At 45.4% G+C, this 20,522-nt stretch overlaps 1 protein-coding gene across 8 annotated transcripts in view; it reads right to left on the minus strand.

Moving 5' to 3' along the window:
- LOC137421178 (centrosomal protein of 152 kDa) overlaps positions 1-20,522 on the minus strand; it is a 163,728-nt gene that overhangs the window by 43,987 nt on the left and 99,219 nt on the right. For all 8 annotated transcript variants that reach the window (XM_078771817.1, XM_078771819.1, XM_078771816.1 and 5 more), the window contains one exon: positions 5,617-5,778. In XM_078771817.1, coding sequence (XP_078627943.1) covers positions 5,617-5,778 — 162 coding nt within the window. The remainder of the gene's footprint in view (positions 1-5,616; positions 5,779-20,522) is intronic.

A 20,522-nucleotide genomic window follows, 5' to 3' on the forward strand; every position in this document is an offset into this window, starting at 1 on the left:
TATTTGTTTGTTTGTCTGTTTGTCCGCACAGAAAAAATATGATTTTCTCTGCAACCGTTGGTCTGATTGACAGGAAATTTTCACCATAGGTGCATCTCATCCTGTATAATGTTTAATGATAATTATGACGTCATAGGTCACGTGGTATGGGCGCCATCTTGGAAAAAACAGAAAAAATATGCACCTCTATCTCTCCGAAAGCACTGCATAGAGAAAATTGAGACATGGCTCATTGTAAATAACTCTCCATGGGGAATAATATACAGTATGTTAATGATGATGTCATAAGTGCCTCCATTATGATGTCATAATTCCACAAGTACAAAACTTCATCCGATCAAGATAAATTGGTGGAAAAAATAGGCAAACAACTCGTGTTTCATCTAGGGATAAATTGGTGGGGGGAAAAATGAAGTCATTGGTCTCTAAAAATGGCCTCTAAAGGTGGTCACGTGGTTCATCACCATATTTGTTTTAACACAAAAGCCTTAAAAACCACTAAAAACATGTCCTGGCCAAAGTCTGCAATCTCTGATTACTCTTTCTTGTTTCTTAATGTGAAGCACATTAATAGGAAACAAAGGTAGTGTCATCCTTTAGTAAAGCTGCGTTTTATTCAATTGGTGTACACCACCGGTCAAAGTTTTTGAACACCTCAATTTTTCCAGTTTTTATTGAAATTTAAGAAATTCAAGTCCAGTGAATAACCTGAAATGGTACAAAGGTAAAGCCCCTGTCACACCTTGACGATTTAGCCAGCGTATGCCGACGTATCAAAATTGAGTGCTGGTGTGAGTCATATGCTGGCATACGTCGACAAATTTTGTGCATGCACGAAATTTGTCGACGAGCTCGGCGTACTACGACGTATGCCAGCGTGCTTCAGCGTGCTCTTAACGTAGCCAAATTTTTCATACGTCGGCATACGCTGGCTAAAACGTCAAGGTGTGACAGCGGCTTTAGCAGTAAACTGCTCGAGGATAAAAAAAAGTTTAGGTTAGCAAAAACTGGAAAATAATGTAAATTGCACAGTTATATTGTAAAAAAAAGGCCTTCTTCAGGGAACAAGTAATGGGTTAACAACTTACAGCTGTTCTGCAGCAATGTAAGTAAATTAAGCCTTGAAAGTTGATGCAAACAATTCCTACAGGTGTCCCAATCTCTGCTATTACTTGATTACAAACCCCCCGTATGTATAAAAGCAGGATTGGAACAGACTGTCACTACATCCTCTGAAGCATTATTTGGACAATATTGCACTGCAGGAAGTCGTATATTGGAAACTGGAAGAAACTCTGACAGGAAGAGGTCTGGCAGACCCAAAGCCACAACAGAATCAGAAGACAAGTTTCTGAGAGTCAACAGCTTGCGTGATAGGCGGCTCACAGGACAACAGCTTCAAGCACAGCTTAACACTGGTCGAAGTAAGCAAGTCTCAGTTTCAACTGTGAAGAGAAGACTTCGAGCTGCAGGTTTGACAGGTCGAGTGGAAGTAAGAAAGCCATTGCTAAGATGACAAAAGAAGAAAAAGAGGCTTGCCTGGGCCATGAAGCACCGCCAGTGGACTACTGAAGACTGGAAGAAGGTCTTATGGACCGATGAATCAAAATTTGAAATTGTTGGTTCATCACGCAGGGTTTTTGTACGCCATCGAGTAGGCGAAAGGATGGTTCCTCAGTGTGTGACACCAACTGTCAAACATGGAGGAGGAAGCGTGATGGTCTGGGGCTCTTTTGCTGGATCCAGAGTCGGCGACTTGCACAGAGTGACTGGCACCCTGAACCAAAAGGGCTACCACAGCATTTTGCAGTGCCATGCAATACCCTCTGGTATACGCCTCGTTGGTCATGGGTTCATGCTACAGCAACATAATGACCCTAAACACACCTCCAGGCTATGTCAAAACTACCTTCGAGGAAAAGAACAAGACGGTAGGCTTCAAATCATGGAATGGCCAGCACAGTCTCCAGACTTGAACCCCATCGAGCTGGTTTGGGATGAACTGGACAGAAGGGTGAAAGCAAAGAAGCCTACAAGTAAGTGCAACACATTTGTGGGAACGTCTGCAACAGTGTTGGGAAGAACTTCCCGAACAATATTTGATTTCCATTGTAGAAAGAAGGCCACGAGTGTGTTCGGCGGTTATATCTGCAAAAGGTGGCTGCTTTGCTGAGTCAAAATTTTAAATTAAATTTTGTTAAACAAAATGATTCTATGATTACTTTTTTATCTCCAATTGTTTATTTGTTCTATGCTTAATTTCAGAGTACATTGAGACATTAAACTGTGCAAATTTCAATAAAAACTGGAAAAATTGAGGTGTTCAAAAACTTTTGACCGGTAGTGTAAGTGAACACAAGGCATCAACTCCAAATACTCAAAAAGCACATTTTACAAGCTGCACAAATCAAACTTCTCTGGCATATTCAAGGTAAAGCGTATTCAAGAGGAAATGCTTTAATCACAAAGTTACAGAATAAAAAATAAAAAAATTAAGTTAATTCAAAAGGAATCTTCATGACTCAACATAAATCAGAAGCTCTGTAAGGTTAGCCTTTGAAGGAGCTTGTTGCTTTAAGGAAGACTATAGCCCTGGATTTTTAAAGGGAGGGGTATTGATGCAAATGGCATTTTGAAGTGTTTTATATATTTATTTGCACAATATTCTATGGACAAAATAGCCAAGGATGTCAACCCCTCCCTTTCCAAATTCAGGGCAAACCGCAAGGAGTCAAGCCATGCAAGTGAAGCATGTTCCCTCTCATCTTCACGCACACTATATGGAACAAGTCGGGAATAATGCCGCCTCCCAATTCCCCACAAATTACTAGTGAGATTGAGGCCGTTTTCTGGGGTTAGAACGGTGGGTTCCATTGGTGCATGATGAGACAAACTTGCTGGTGAGAATGTTGCAGCACATTTTATGCATCACATTACAAATGCGGGAAAGGGGGTTAACAAGGGGAGAAGCAGAAAATAGGGCAAAATGGAGAAGATTGTCATGGGGACTGCAAGGCTAACCCCCGCTCTTGCAGGGAAAATGGCCTTAAAATGCCTGTTGTTTGTTGTTGTATTACAAAGCTGAAATACAACGTTATACGGAGAGAAACGGAAATGTCAGAGCACCTGATATATCTGTCTGTTAAGAAGCCTGCACACGAAACAAGCTGCCGCCGTAACAAGCATTCTGAGTATTGCGCTGCAATACATGTCCCCTACCGACAGTCTGTCGTCCAGAAAACTGTTGGGGAAATTACCAAAGTTCAAAGTGCCATAACTTTGTCAAAAATGATCGAAACGTCGTGAAGTTCGAACTTGATCTGTATCTTATCATGAGGAAACCATGTACCAAGTTTGAAATCATTAGCATTCAGAGTTTAGAAAAAAAGTCCGGAAAACTGTTCTTTGCGTGACGGACGGACAGGCTGACAGACGGAGGGACGGAGTGCAAACCTATAGTCCCCTCCGGTGTACACCGGTAGGGGACTAATAACAGAGTAAGGAGACACGGAATGGTTTGGAATTGCAAGAGGCGTTAACAGGGGTGCATCCTCTCCCCTTATTCTTCAATCTGTACAGTGAGTACATCATGAGGAAATCAAACTTCAATGGCAGAGGCTGGAGCCAGGATTGAAGGAAGATGAACAAGTATTCTGAGTATTGCGCTGCAATACATGTCCCCTACCGGCAGTGTGAATTATATAATTACCAACTCACGGTCTGAGGTAACTCGGCTAAAAATTATCCGATTTGCACCAAATAAAGTTCATGAATGGTTGCACAGACCCCTACTTCTCACTAAAAGTGGAAACAATGTAAATTGGAGTTAAAACAAGGAATATTAACAGCTTTGACTTACCACACTACAAATTATAGTCCGGAAAACTGTTGGGGAAATTACCAAAGTTCAAAGTGCCATAACTTTGTCAAAAATGATCGAAACGTCGTGACGTTCGAACTTGAACTGTAACTTATCATGAGGAAACCATGTACCAAGGTTTAAATCATTAGCATGAAGAGTTTAGAAAAAAAGTCCGGAAAGCTGTTCTTTGCGTGACGGACTGACAGACTGACGGACTGACGGACGGACAGAGACTGACAGACTGACAGACGGAGGGACGGAGTGCAAACCCAAAGTCCCCTCCGGTGTACACCGGTAGGGGACTAATAAACGATGTAAGCTACGCTGATGACACCATTCGCGGGGGTTGGCCTTTTCGGGGACCGTGGTTGTTGTTGTTTTTTGGTCCCCTTTTTGAAGCAATATTTTACGGCCGGATGCCCTTCCTGCCGCCAACCCTTTTTGCCGCCTTTAACGACAAACAGGGAATTACCAGTGAACTGGTACTCAATTTGCCAACCTCGGAAGGATGACAGGCTGTCAACCCCCCTGGCGTTAATTCAGCGATTGACCGGGATTCGAACCCAGGATCCTTGGATCCTAAGCTGTCACCCTAGCCGCTAGCCCAACACCAGGGTTGACACCACTCTGTTAGCAGAAAGTAAAGTGAACTTGATGAAACTGCTGCAGATAGTGAAGAAGGAAAGTGAAAAGGCAAAACACCTGAAAAAGCCAAATCTTATCAACTGAGAAGATTTATGTGTTCAGATTGGGAGACGATCACATGGAAATAGTGGAAAGTTTCATCTTCCGGGGTTTTAAGATTGAAGTGGGTAGAGAACAGAGGATAAATTAATGGACGGTTAGCGTTGGAGAGAACAGCAATGTCAGGATTGACAAAGATGTTGAAAGATGAAGATGTGACAAAACAAACCAAGACGAAGATGGTGAATGCTCTGGTATTTCCAGTTGACAGTGAATGTATGGCAGTGAGTCGTGGACAGTGAATAAGAAATAAAGGAAGAAGATTCACAGTGTTGAAATGTGGTGTTGCAGACGAATAAAATTCCCATGGACTGCAAGAAGAACTAGAGAGGTTCCAGGGAACCTGAACTCAACTGGTCTATATCAATATGGTTAGAATATGCATAATAGAACCACAAACTATATAGTTTATATGTGCTAAAAATATATGACAAAAATTGATTTTTTCAATATGGCCGCCCTGTCGCACCCATTTTTGGGCATGCAACGCCCAAATGCAATCCCAAACTAGTTTATGTCTTAAAGATGCTGCATAACAAGTTTCATCAAATATAATCAATATTTGTGACTTTTAGAGCGTAGACGTCGAATTGTTTACAGACGACAGACAGACAGACAGACAGACGACAGACGGACGATGGACGACGGACACTGGGTGTCGACAAAAACTCAGCTGGACATAGTCAAGTTGAGTTAACAAACAAATAAGTGATTGAAGAAATTAGATCACCATGTGCATGAGAAGTGCTGATGATAAATTAGAAACCGTCAAACTTTGGACACATCATTCGTACAGAAAACGTCTGGAGAAGTCAATCATGATCGTTATGGTTGAGGGAAGAACATAAATAAGCAGGCCGTGTACGCGCTGGATGGATGGGGTAAAGGTTGCAACCAATCTGTCTCTGCCAAAGCTTCAGGAAGCAGCGCAGGATAGGGATGTTTGGAAGACATCTAATCATGAATGACACCAGAAGTTGGTCACGACTTAATGGAACGAGATAACTTACCTTTGTCTTCTCAGTCTCCAAAGTCTTCCTCAAGGCAACAAGCTCTTTCTTCATTTCTCTCATTTCTTGCACTTGGGTCGGCGTTTTCTTACAAGCAGTGACCTCCTCGTGCAACCGTGCTTGCCTTTTTGGTGAAATCTCTCGCCTCTTCTCTTGAAGTTGCTGTCGGAAATATATTGATCAAGCTATTTTGAAAAGAGAATAAGAAAATCAGTCATGTGTCAAACGATACATGAAGCCCCATCCTCCTGGTTAATACACGTTGACCTTGCGCAAACTGAAGCACGATATCAATTTGTATAATAGGCTATAAAACAATGAATAGTACCCATCCCCAATGACAGGACAAATTTAAGTTAAAATCTATCAATTTAAATTATTTTAATGGACAATTGTGGTTGAAATTTTTTTTTTTTTAAGGTCAATTGTGTCGCACTCTTGGTTTCAACATAGTGCAGCGGAGGTTGGAGTTGTCAAAGATTTGTCGAAAGTTGATCTTTATATATATATATATATATATATATATATATATATATATATATATATATATAAAATCTTATCATATATGAGGGTAGATGAAGGAAATCCATAGTAAAGGTAGGACTGCAAAATTATAGCATGGACCGTGGACGCGTAGGAGAAATCTCGATGTACTTAAGGAGGAAGACTGTAGCTTAAGATTGTTTATGTGTCTTCACACGAGGGGTGAAGCAGGGATAATTAGTTAGGGATTAAGGTTAGTTTCCCCCAGTATGTGATTTTCCCAAACGTTTTACATTTATCACGGCCGGCCATGAAAACCTTTAAACAACAATTACAACCAGCGCAGGCCCTATGAACACTCACGGCAACTAAGCCTGCCCACATGAACACTTACGGCAAAAGGCCACGCCCCCAGAGTGGTACGATGGGCGTGGAAGAAAGAGCCAGCAGGCGACGCCCTCTGAAGGTCATGATTGGCCGAGAGGGCCGGGGGTGACGTCAGAGCGAGAAGCTTCTGTGTGTGTGGTTTTTTTTTTGGACAAGAAGGCTTGGTCATTTGGTGCAGGATGAGAGGAGAGGGTTTCTGTTGCAGCGATTGAAAAGAAGTTGCAATTATTGTTGGCTCACAAGGAAGCTGAAGGCCATGTGTGCTTCCCCATACGGTGGAGGAGAAAGGAGGCCGTCTCGTCTGCTCGCCTCGCCACCCTTGGCGCCTTCGGCCACATCTTGTGCACTCCGGCGCAAGATAACTTAGCCATCGCCACACTCTCTCTACGAAGAGGGCCACTTGAAAACAAAGCTGAGTGACGGGCAGCTGATGGGACTTTATTTCATTATTGTCCCCCTTGTCTGTTGTTTTTTAGTCCGTGTGTGGAGGTACATCTCAGTTAGAATTTTAGGTTACCTCAACATTTATTTTACCCCTTGCTTTATTTTCATGAAATCATATTTGTTGAATTGACTGTACTGTTTACTTGTTTGTGGTTTAGGAACAAGCGTTACGCCTAGGTCCCCCGTCGGTGAAGTGATGCGAGTTGACAAAGTGGAAGACGCAAGGCGGCCATCTTGGATTTTGACGTGGCGACCCAATTTTGAATAGCGTTCTCCCTTATGCGTAGATACACCCACACACCAGATTATAAGTTGGTACTTCGCTTATTTTTCAAGATATTTCGTTCACAAGGTTCAGACATATATATGGTGGCGGCCATCTTGGATTTTGACGTGGCGACCCAATTTTCAATAGGGTTCTTCCTTATGCCGAGATACACCCACACACCAGATTATAAGTTGGTACTTCGCTTATTTTTCAAGATATTTCGCTCACAAGGTTCAGACATATATATGGTGGCGGCCATCTTGGATTTTGACGTGGCGACCCAATTTACAATAGCGTTCTTCCTTATGCCGAGATACACCCACACACCAAATTAGAAGTTGGTACTTCGCTTATTTTTCAAGATATTCAGCTCACAAGGTTCAGACATACATGGCAGCGGCCATCTTGGATTTTGACGTGGCGACCCAATTTTAAACAGCGTTCTTCCTTATGCCTAGATACACCCACACACCAAATTAGAAGTTGGTACTTCGCTTATTTTTCAAGATATTCATCTCACAAGGTTCAGATATATATATGGTGGTGGCCATCTTGGATTTTGACGTGGCGACCCAATTTTAAACAGCGTTCTTCCTTGTGCCGAGATACACCCACACACCAGATTAGAAGTTGGTACTTCGCTTATTTTTCAAGATATTCAGCTCACAAGGTTCAGACATACATGGCATCAGACATACATGGCATCAGACATACATGGCGGCGGCCATCTTGGATTTTGACGTGGGTTGCACCCACACACCAAATTCGAATGCGGTCCTTCGCTTACGCACGCACGCACGCACACACGGAGGGACGGACGGACACACGGACGGAGGGGAAAACCATAGTCCCCCTTTCGCTCCGCGGGGCGACGGGGGACAATAAACCTGTGTGTTCAGATCAGATAAACGCTTCGCATTCCTTCATCCCGCACACGACAAAAATACCGCCAATTTTTGGGTTGCCGCCTTGGGAGTAAAACTGTTTCATTCGCATCCTCACCTCTAAGCTGTCTGAGTTTGAATCTTGGCCAATCGATAAACTGTCATCCTGGTGATTTGTGAATGTGTGTGCCCGTCCCTCGGATGAAAGTTAAGCTGGCATCCTTCTGCTGGCACATTAGTTGGTGGACGTTAAAGATTCCAGTGTCCTTCGCGAAGAGTAGGTGAGCTATCGCCGGCACCCTGAGCAAGTTACAAATTCCTGCTGGGAAGGTAAGGCCGAGAAAAATATATTTCCTGTCTCTGGTCAGCGCGCGCATCGATTTTGACCCTGCGCTTCAACAATTTTTTTTTTCAAATTTCCAACGGTACCTATAACAGCGCGCGCGCGCCTGTTGTTGCCGGGCCGGCGCGCTATCTCGGGAAATAAGGGTCTGTGAGGGTCGACATTGGTATCGACGTTCGCGCACGGTTCTCCCCTACAAAACTACCTTTATTTTGTCCAAATCCAACTAGCCGTTCCAAAGATATGAGTAGGTTTGTGTGCCCTGCCGTCATGAATCCAATCGGCTGGATATTGTCTATTGAAACGAAGACGTTCTTTGTCGGGTTCGTGTGAAGGAACCAGAAGGCCTAGAGAGCTGCGGGTGGTCTCGTTAGTTAGGCCTGCATCCTATCTCGTTTGTCAAGAAGTTGTAACTGTCTGTGATAACCTGGTGGACTGGGAGAACAGATCGTGGGAGACAATCGGCCTGTTAGACCACTTGCGCATGCGCAGTGTTGACGCGATCGACGCATTGGAATGTTTGACGGTACGGCGAGGCGATCTCGAGAACGAAATGGCAGTCTATAATATGCTTGAAGAACTTAATAATTTTCAGAATATATACATTTTAAAATAACTTAAGCTTGTGTTCATTACTTACAAAAAGGCCTACAAGTCCCATTGGCTGTCTTTAATTTTTCTCTGGACAGCGCCACGGCAGATGAGGAGAACCGCAAGGCATGAGGACACAAAAACACATTTATATGTGCAATGCATGCTTTTCAAAAAAAAATAAAAAAAATGAAAAAACCGCATTACCGCATCAATTCTGGTACTTTGGTCTGACCAGAGACCAGCAACATATTTTTTTCGGCCTAACGGCAAACCGCCTAGTATAACCCTGGCCAAGAAAGTGCTTCAACACCACCAACGCTCTGTAACAGAGTGTGGTACATCAGAATCAGAATTATATTTAAAAAAAAAAAAATTTTTGTATACAAGATCGAGGCTCGTGAAAGAGCGAACATTAAACACACAGAAAGACAAACCGACACATAAAACAAATAACATCAGGAGCAGTAGACAAGATGGGGAGAGAGGGGGAAGGACACAAACACAACATTTGAGAGCAGGGACCGAGAGACATGGAGACATCGAGAGATCTGTGGGAGGGAGAGGGCTTTGGGGGGGGGGGCATGGGAAGGGGGCGGTGGGAGAGGTATAAAACATATGGACACTGCCAGGACTTCCAGGAAAGAAGTTGGAATTTCAAACAAGGTGGATCTGGGGTGAATTAGCGGGGGTAGAAAAGATCAAGGTTTTGGATGGGGGAAGATAAGAGATGGTGGTGAACAGCTGTTTTAAAGACCTGGAGGGAGGAGTGGGATTGAAGGGAGTGTGGGAGTTTGTTCCAGAGGCGGGAGAAAAGAGGCATGAAAGAGTGAAGGTGAGCAGAGAGCCAAGATTTCGGCAGTTTAACCATCAGAGGGTTGCTGGCAGATCTTGTGCGACCTGTCGGAATATTTGGGGGACAGAGCACAGAGAGAGCTGGGGGAGCAAGGCCAGAGAGGAGTCGGTAGAAGACAGAAAGACCACCTACCTGCCTGTGGTGAGTGAGTGAAAGGCCCTCAGAGATAGCTTCATCGCGGGAGATTCCAATGATTTTGAAAGCCTTGGTTTCAACAGCGTGAAGCCGAGCCAGGTGTGAGGCAGCAGCACCGGCCCATAGGGGAGAACAGTATTCCATTGAGCTGCGGATGAAAGCCTTGTATGTGGTGAGGAGCTCAGGTGTGCCTAGGAAGGACTTTGCACGACGGAGGATGCCCAGTCGGCGACTGGCTTTGGAGGCCAGCTTGGAAATATGGTTTTCCCAGGAAAGATCATGGCAGATAGTGAGACCCAAAAGCTTGAGCGACAGGACTTCTTGGAGAGGATTGTTGAGAAAGTAGATGGGAGGGTTGTCCAGTCGATCTTTTCGGAGAGACAAAGTAAGAGTGTGAGATTTGTCAGGATTGAAAGACATGTTCCACTTGTTTGACCAGTCTGTGATTTTGTCCAGGTCTTCAGAGAGTGAGGAGGCTGCAGACTGCCGATCTGAGGGAAGAGGCATGGAGCGGCAGAGAGTGGAGTCATCAGCAAAGATATAGAGAGGATTTTCCAGAGAGTCGGAGAGATCATTGATAAAGACCAGAAAAAGCACAGGGCCCAGAACACTGCCTTGGGGAACTCCAGCCTGAACAGGAAGGGGAGATGAGAGAAATCCATTCAGGGCCACACGTTGACTATGACCAGAGAGGAAGTCTGCAAGCCATGCATGGAGATTTCCATGGAGATGCATGGAGATTTCCATGGATACCATAGGAGTAGAGTTTGGTGAGCAGAGCTGGGTGCCAGACCGTATCGAAAGCACGTGATATGTCAAGGGAGACAGCTCTGATTTCCTGTTTGGCATTGAGGACCTCCATCCATTGTTGAGACAGCAGAAGCAGCATGTCCAGAGTAGAGTGACCTGGTCTGAAACTAAATTGATGATCAGAGATCAAGCCATTGGAGAAGAGGAAAGATTTCATATCCGAAGCAATGATGGATTCCATGACTTTGCTGATAATTGGAAGCAGGCGGATTGGTCTGTAGTTGCAAGGATCTGTTTTTGCACCTTTTTTGTGTAAAGCGGTAATGTTTGCTGATTTCCAGGATGCTGGCAGATGACCTTGAGCAAAAGATAGGGTGAAAAGAACAGAGAGAGGGTGAGATAGGGTGGCAGAGCAGGATTTTAGGACCCGTGGGCTGATGCCGTCTGGTCCAGTTGCAGAATCAGAGTCGAGGTTTGACAAAAACTCCTCCACCTTGTCAGGAGAGAAGGACACAGAGTCCAGGAGCAGTTGGGTTCGACTGGGAAAGGTGGGAACAGAGAGAGATGGGTTTGGGACTAAAGATTTTGAGGCAAACACAGAGTCGAGGCATTCGGCTTTGTCACGTGCGATGTCAACTGTGTGGCCATTTGAGTTAAGGGAGGGGATGGAGGGGGAACAAACACCAGAAACGGATTTGACCAGATGCCACCAGGATTTTGAGGAAGGAGACAGGTTTGAGAATTCATTCTTGAGTGTGGAGAGATAGTGCTTTCTGGCACTCCTGAGGGTAGACACACACTTGTTCTGAGCTTGGTGGAAGGAACTGAGATTGCCTTCAGTTGGATTAGCCTTCCAAGAGGCAAAGGCAAGTTGTTTCAGGGCAACTGCCTCACCACAAGATTCAGTGTACCATGGACGGGAGGAAGGGTAAGACAACTGAAGACGAGATGGGATAAATCTGTGCATGAGAGAGAGCAGTTTGCTTTGGAAGAATTCCCAGGAAGAATTGATGTCAGAGGCAGTGGAGATGGGAGACCAATCCAGACGATTGATGGCTGCTTGAAGACCGTCCCAGTCGGCCTGAGTGAAATGACAGACTCGTCGACGCTGAGGAGGCTCTCTGAGAATGGCCAGAGAGATGTCCACTTTGACAAGCACATGATCAGAAGATCCGATTGGAGCAGAAGAGCAGCAGACATTAGCAGGGAAGTTTGTCATAACCAAATGGCCACTTCACTCTACTCTGGACATGCTGCTTCTGCTGTCTCAACAATGGATGGAGGTCCTCAATGCCAAACAGGAAATTAGAGCTGTCTCCCTCGACATATCACGTGCCTTCGACACGGTCTGGCACCCCGCTCTGCTCACCAAACTCTCCTCCTTTGGTATCCATGGAAATCTCCACGCATGGCTGGCGGACGTCCTCTCTAGTCGTCGTCAACGTGTGGCCCTGAATAGGTTTCTCTCATCTCCTCTTCCTGTTCAGGCTGGAGTTCCCCAAGGCAGTGTTCTGGGCCCCGTGCTTTTTCTGGTCTTCATCAATGATCTCTCTGACTCTCTTGAAAATCCTCTCTATCTCTTTGCTGATGACTCCACTCTCTGCCGCTCCATTCCTCTTCCCTCAGATCGGCAGTCTGCAGCCTCCTCACTCTCTGAAGACTTGGACAAAATCACAGACTGGTCAAACAAGTGGAACATGTCTTTCAATCCTGACAAATCTCACACTCTTACTATGTCTCTCCGAAAAGATCGACTGGACAACCCTCCCATCTACTTTCTCAACAATCCTCTCCAAGAAGTTCTGTCGCTCAAGCTTTTGGGTCTCACTATCTGCCATGATCTTTCTTGGGAAAACCACATTTCCAAGCTGGCCTCCAAAGCCAGTCGCCGACTGGGCATCCTCCGTCGTGCGAAGTCCTTCCTCGGCACACCTGAGCTCCTCACCACATACAAGTGGTGAGGTCATGAGATCACGGCGAGGTCACATCTTTTCGAAGCTGCTCCATGCGCTCACGCTTTCGAAGCTAAGTGATATTTCTCAATTGTGTTTTTGTCGAGACTGTATCTATCTTTCGGTGTATGTACCGAAAGCGTATCTTTTGGAAAATTTTCGGTGCTAATTTTTCGTACATGTATACACAATCGTCGGTTAATGGTATCGAGTATTCTGCGGCCTAGTACTCGTAGGCTTAGACTACCGTACCGTCTCCGACCTTGTGGTTTGTTTTTCTCTCAGCGATTCGTCGAATGCGCTGAAATTATTTTCGTTCTCTGTTCCATACCAGTCGTTCACCCCGTACCTCCTTGTTTAATATCTGTACTCACAAAAAAAAAAAAAAACCCAAAAAATTTTTTCCTTCCCAGGTCTTATTCGTTTATTTGTTGTTCTTTTTGTTCGTTCGTTCTTCGTTCGCGATCACGCGGTTAGAAATGTATAATCTCTCCCCTGAACAACTATTTTCTCTCATCTATATTATAATAGCCGTAGATGATTCTGTCTGTCTGTCTGTCTATCTGTTGGGTGTCTGTCCGGGGTGTGGCTTACTCGGTTTGCAGAGTAGCTCCACCCATAGCTCCACCCATTCTGGGAGTGGCTATAAACAAATATCCACCATTTTATTAACTCGCATAGCTTTGAGTCCTGTTTTGTAGGCCCGTGGTGTCTTGCTCTCCCCCAGTTTTATTTCAAATCAAATTCGATAAATCATTTCATTTTTCACAGTCGCTAACATAGTTTTAGACTCGGTTGAAAAAAAACGGGAAGAAAATCTGATGAAAGTTGCCGTTTATAGAACGAAATGAATTCTCAAAGGCCTGTAACTTCAAGGCCATTGAGTCTCTCTCACGCCTTTATCTCCAATCTAACTCACCATATGATTTCATTTTTATCGATGGTTTTACTTTTAGACTCGGTGTCAGCAATAATTGAGAACAATCCACACACGCGGGAAAATGCAGAGATATATTTTTTAAAATCGCGTCATGGTGTATCATACACCGCCCAACATGACACCGCCGGCAATGTGTCGACATATATTAAAAATTCGCTTTTGCTTTTCCGTTATGATATATTACTATTTCGTTTGATGATAGTCGTCACAAAAACGTCAACAATGATGCCGACATATATTTCTTCGTTTTTATTTCATTCAACATATTAGCCGGAAGTAAAATATGTTTCAGGAAATTACCGAGAGATATTTCTTCGTTTTTTTTATTAGTTATGTGCGCATACACTTTAAATAGGTTTATTTGAAATCTTTAATTTTCCACAAACATTCCACACACGCGGGAATATGCAGAGATATATTTTTTAAAATCGCGTCATGGTGTATCATACACCGCCCAACATGACACCGACGGCAATGTGTCGATATCTATTTTAAATTCGATATATCATTTCATTTTTCACAGTCGCTAACATAGTTTTAGACTCGGTTGAAAAAAAACGAGAAGAAAATCCGATGAAAGTTGCCGTTTATAGAACGAAATGAATTCTCAAATGCCTGTAACTTCAAGGCCATTGAGTCTCTCTCACGCCTTTATCTCCAATCTAACTCACCATATGATTTCATTTTTATCGATGGTTTTAGAGTCGGTGTCAGCAATAATTGAGAACATTCCACACACGCGGGAAAATGCAGATATATTTTTTAAAATCGCGTCATGGTGTATCATACACCGCCTAACATGACACCGACGGCAACGTGTCGATACATATTAAAAATTCGATATATCATTTCATTTTTCACAGTCGCTAACATAGTTTTCGACTCGGTTGAAAAAAAACGGGAAGGAAATCCAATGAAAGTTGCCGTTTATAGAACGAAATGAATTCTCAAACGCCTGTAACTTCAACTTCAAGGCCATTGAGTCTCTCTCACGCCTTTATCTCCAATCTAACTCACCATATGATTTCATTTTTATCGATGGTTTTGGACTCGGTGTCAGCAATAATTTAGAACATTCCACACACGCGGGAAAATGCAGAGATTTATTTTTAAAAATCGCGTCATGGTGTATCATACACCGCCCAACATGACACCGACGGCAACGTGTCGATATATATTAAAAATTCGCTTTTGCTTTTCCGTTAAGATATATTACTTTTTCGTTTGATGACAGTCGTCACAAAAACGTCAACAATGATGCCGACATATATTTCTTCGTTTTTATTTAATTCAACATTATTAGCCGGAAGTAAAATATGTTTCAGGAAATTACCGAGAGATATTTCTTCGTTTTTTAAAATTAGTTATGTGCGAATACACTTTAAATAGGTTTATTTGAAATCTTTAATTTTCCACAATATAATTTACTTGCCATTTATCATTTGATGATTACGAGACAAATTCCTCTTGAGGATCGTGACAATTCATGCGCTGCGTGGAAACTTCTATTTCCAAAATGAATGAGACGATCGATGAAGAACGCAGACTTGAACAGGATGCAGCAAGAAAACGAATGAGACGGGCGAACGAGTCCATCGACGAACGTCAATGCAAACTTGCGGGGTCACCCGTGGGAATCCCACGGGCATGGATGTGTGTGACATTTCGACATATTGAGTTAGATGCTGCACATTCATTTTTACAAAATGGTTACTGGCAAGTCATCAGATCCAGAAATGGTGTAAAAACCACCGTTTAGAGGCCATTTTTCCCCGCAAAGCGGGGGTTGGCCTTTTCGGGGACCGTGGTAGTTGTTGTTTTTTTGTCCCCTTTTTGAAGCAATGTTTTACGGCCGGATGCCCTTCCTGACGCCAACCCTTTTTGCCGCCTTCAACGACAAACAGGGAATTACCAGTGAACTGGTACTCAATTAGCCGACCTCGGAAGGATGACAGGCTGAGTCAACCCCCCTGGCATTAATTCGGCGATCGACCGAGATTCGAACCCAGGATCCTAAGCCGGCACCCTAGCCGCTAGCCCAACACCAGAAATGGTGTCATGAACACAATTTATTTACGCACAAGCACAAAAGCAAGACGGGCCGATTTCCGATTCCGACGGGCCGACGGGCGAGACGGGCCGATTTCCGATTCCGACGGGCCGATTTGGAGCAAGAAAAAGAACGAGACGGGAGAAAAAGGAGAGAAACGAGACGGGGAAAGCCGATTGGAGAGGCGAGTGAGGCGCGATTGGAGAGGAGTGTGAGGCGCGATTGGAGAGGAGTGTGAGGCACGATTGGAGAGGAGTGTGAGGCGTGATTGGAGAGGAGTGTGAGGCACGATTGGAGAGGAGTGATTGGAGGGGAGTGTGAGGCACGATTGGAGAGGAGTGTGAGGCACGATTGGAGAGGAGTGTGAGGCGCGATTGGAGAGGAGTGTGAGGCGCGATTGGAGAGGAGTGTGAGGCGCGATTGGAGAGGCGTGTGAAGGATTGCAGAGGAGAGGAGTGTGAGGGATTGGAGAGGTGAGGGATTGGAAAGGAGAGGGATGTGAGGGTTTGGAGAGGAGAGGAGTGCTAGGTGGAGAGAGGAGAGTGTCAGGTGGAGACAGGAGAGTGTCAGGTGGAGACAGGAGAGTGTCAGGTGGAGAGGAGTGAGGGGTCACATATTATGTGAAATAAATAAATTCACACCATTTCTGGATCTGATGACTTGCCAGTAACCATTTTGTAAAAATGAATGTGCAGCATATAACTCAATATGTCGAAATGTCACACACATCCATGCCCGTGGGATTCCCACGGGTGACCCCGCTAGTATATTATAATAAAGCGCGATGCTGCGCACGCTAATGCTTACGCAAAGAGCAAGCCGACAACGCGGTTCATAAAAGAGTCTTTATTCAAAGTACTCAAACTGCAGCACTCAGCTGCTCAGGGCTGCGTGCTCCGCGTATATCGTGAGGCCACGCCTCTCTCCCTGGCGTGGCCCATCCCCACTTGGTGTGCGGGGTGATGTCACCGTGTCAGTGCTTTCGTGTCCGCCACAATAACACCCTTTTCTTCTTTTCCTACAAAAGGATGCTTTCGTCTTGCTCACCAAATCTATTCATTCCAAAAAATATATATAATACCATCTCTTACAGTTCCTCCTTTCTACATTCCCTAAACTATCCAGAACTCCATCCCTCCTCCAGTGTCCTCAAACGTATTTTTGACTCGAAGGTCTCAAACTCATTTTGCAAAAAATGTTCGTTTCCCATGAATCGTACACTTTTCAAAATCCAATCTCACCCCTCCCCTCCAAATCCTCCCCATCACCCATCCCTTTCAAATCTCCCCCCTTGCCCCTTCCCTCCCCTCCCTCCTAAACTCCTCCCACACCCCTCCCCTCCGAAACTCTCCCTCGCTCCTCCCCTCCTAGACTCCCCTCTCACCCCTCCTCCTCAAAGCAGCCTCCCTGCTTCTTCCTCCTTCCAACTTTCACCTTCATCTCCCCAAACCTTCTGCCTTGCTCTTCCCCCTCCTCAAATAACACCTCACTGTGCCTCACCCAATCTCCATCAAACCTTTTGTCCGCCCCATTCTTCCCTTTCTCCAAGCTATTCTGAAATCTCTGATACACCTTCAACAGCTCTCCCTACTCCTTCCTCCTCTTCCACATCTTACCCTACCCCTCCCCCCCCCTGTTCTGGACCCGATGCTCCCCCTTCCTCTTCATTAACGGTATGGACCTCAAACATCCGGGGCCTTCGCTCAAACTTGACTGACCTCTCCATACAGGTTGCTTCTGACAAACCAGATGTGATCTGCTTAACAGAAACTTTCCTCCTTCATGATGTCTCTGATGCCTTGGTATCTCTCCCAGGTTACTCCCTCCTCCGGTATGATAGACCTGAGCCTCATCCTGGAGGTGGGGTTGCTATCTTTATAAAAAACTCTCTTCCTCACTCGCCCTCCACTGCCCTCTCTCCACCTCACCCCCAGGAATACCTTTGGCTACGGCTTCCCCTTCGCTCCCACCTTTTGTTCATATGTGTGTTGTACCGTCCACCAATCAGCGATGACTCCATCTACATCTCACTGTCTGATAATATGGACCAACTTCTATCTACCCATCCCAACTCTCTCTTCCTCATATGTGGTGATTTCAATTGTCACCATGCCAGTTGGCTGGGTGTGGGTACCTCTCTCACCAGCCATGGCTCTTCAGCAAAGGACTTCTGCGACTCACTGGGACTGACACAATCTGTCAATTTCCCGACCCGGATCTCAGTCAACGGAGCATCTTCTCTTCTGGATTTGGTTATGGCAAACTTCCCTGAAAATGTCTGCTGCTCTTCTTCTGCTCCAATCGGCTCATCTGATCATGTGCTTGTCAAAGTGGACATCTCTCTGACCATTCTCAGAGAGCCTCCTCAGCGTCGACGAGTCTGGCATTTCACTCAGGCCAACTGGCACGGTCTTCAAGCAGCCATCAATCATCTGGATTGGTCTCCCATCTCTACCGCCTCTGACATCAACTCTTCCTGGGAATTCTTTCAAAGTAAATTGCTCTCTCTCATGCACAGATTTATACCATCTCGTCTTCAGTTGTCATACCCTTCCTCCCGTCCATGGTACACGGAATCTTGTGGTGAGGCTGTTGCCCTGAAACAACTTGCTTTCGTCTCCTGGAAAGCAAATCCAACGGAAGGAAATCTCATTTCCTTTCACAAAGCCCGAAACAAGTGTGTGTCCACCCTCAGGAAAGCCAGGAAACAATATCTCACCATTCTCAAGACCGAACTCTCTTATCTGTCTCCCTCTTCCAAATCCTGGTGGCGTCTGGTCAAATCTATTTCTGGTGTTTGTTCCCCCTCCATCCCCTCCCTCACCTCAAACGGCTTAACGGCTGACTCCGCACGTGAAAAAGCTGAATGCCTCAACTCTGTGTTTGCCTCTAAATCTTGTGTCCCAAACCCATCCCTCTCTGTACCCACCGTACCCAGTCGTACCCAGCTGCTCCTGGACTCTGTGTCCTTTCCTCCTGACAAGGTGGAAAAGTTTCTGTCAACCCTCGACTCTGATTCTGCAACTGGTCCTGACGGCATCAGCCCACGGGTCCTAAAATCATGTTCTTCTGCTCTTTCACTCCCTCTTTCTGTTCTCTTCACCCTCTCTTTTGCTCAAGGACATCTGCCATCTGCTTGGAAATCAGCCAACATCACCGCTTTGCACAAAAAAGGTGCAAAAACAGATCCCAGCAACTACAGACCAATCAGCCTTCTCCCAATTATCAGCAAAGTCATGGAATCCATCATTGCTTCAGATATTAAATCTTTCCTCTTCTCCAATGGCTTGATCTCTGATCATCAATTTGGTTTCAGACCTGGTCACTCTACTCTGGACATGCTGCTTCTGCTTTCTCAACAATGGATGGAGGTCCTCAACGCCAAACAGGAAATTAGAGCTGTCTCCCTTGACATTTCACGTGCCTTCAATACGGTCTGGCACCCTGCTCTGCTCTCCAAACTCTCCTCCTTTGGTATCCATGGAAATCTCCACGCATGGCTGGCGGACTTCCTCTCTGGTCGTAGTCAACGTGTGGCCCTGAATGGGTTTCTCTCATCTCCTCTTCCTGTTCAGGCTGGAGTTCCCCAAGGTAGTGTTCTGGGACCTGTGCTTTTTCTGGTCTTCATCAATGATCTCTCTGACTCTCTTGAAAATCCTCTCTATCTCTTTGCTGACGACTCTACTCTCTGTCGCTCCATTCCTCATCCCTCAGATCGGCAGTCTGCAGCCTCCTCACTCTCTGCAGACCTGGACAAAATCACAGACTGGTCAAACAAGTGGAACATGTCTTTCAATCCTGACAAATCTCACACTCTTACAATGTCTCTCCGAAAGGACCGACTGGACAACCCTCCCATCTACTTTCTCAACAATCCTCTCCAAGAAGTTCTGTCGTTCAAGCTTTTGGGTCTCACTATCTGCCATGATCTTTCTTGGGAAAACCACATTTCCAAGCTGGCCTCCAAAGCCAGTCGCCGACTGGGCATCCTCCGTCGTGCGAAGTCCTTCCTTGGCACACCTGAGCTCCTCACCACATACAAGGCTTTCATCCGCAGCTCAATGGACTACTGTTCCCCCCCTCTGGGCTGGTGCTCCTGCCTCACACCTTGCTCGGCTTCACGCTGTTGAGGCCAAAGCTTTCAGAATCATTGGAATCTCCTGCGATGTAGTCAATGCCGAGGGCCTTTCACTCACTCACCGCAGGCAGGTTGGTGGTCTTTCTGTCTTCTACCGACTCCTCTCCGGCCTTGCTCCCCCAGCTCTCTCTGTGCTCTGTCCCCCCAATATTCCTTCAGGTCGCACAAGATCTGCCTGCAACCCTCTTATGGTTAAACTGCCAAAGTCTAGGCTCTCTGCTCACCTTCACTCTTTCATTCCCCTTTTCTCCCGCCTCTGGAACAAACTCCCCCACTCCCTTCAATCCCACTCCTCCCTCCAGGTCTTTAAAACAGCTGTTCACCACCATCTCTTATCGTCCCCCATCGAAAACCTTGATCTTTTCTACCCCCGGTAATTCACCCCAGAGTCCTTGCAGTGTTCATATGTTTTAATCCTCTCCCACCTCCCCCCAAGTCCTCCCGATGTCCCTGCTCTCAAATGTTGTGTTTGTGTCCTTCCCCCTCTTCCCCCTCTCTTTTGTGTCCTTCCCCCTCTCTCCCCATCTTGTCTGCCGCTCCCCTTGTTTTTTGTGTTTTGTGTGTCGGTTTGTCTTTTTGTGTGATTAATGTTAGCTCTTTCACGAGCCTCGATCTTGTATACAAAAAAAAAAAAAAAAAAAAAAGGCTTTCATCCGCAGCTCAATGGAATACTGTTCTCCCCTAT

Source organism: Myxine glutinosa, chromosome 2 (assembly GCF_964187855.1).
Source record: "Myxine glutinosa chromosome 2, kmMyxGlut1.1, whole genome shotgun sequence".
Taxonomy (NCBI): Eukaryota; Metazoa; Chordata; class Myxini; order Myxiniformes; family Myxinidae; genus Myxine; species Myxine glutinosa.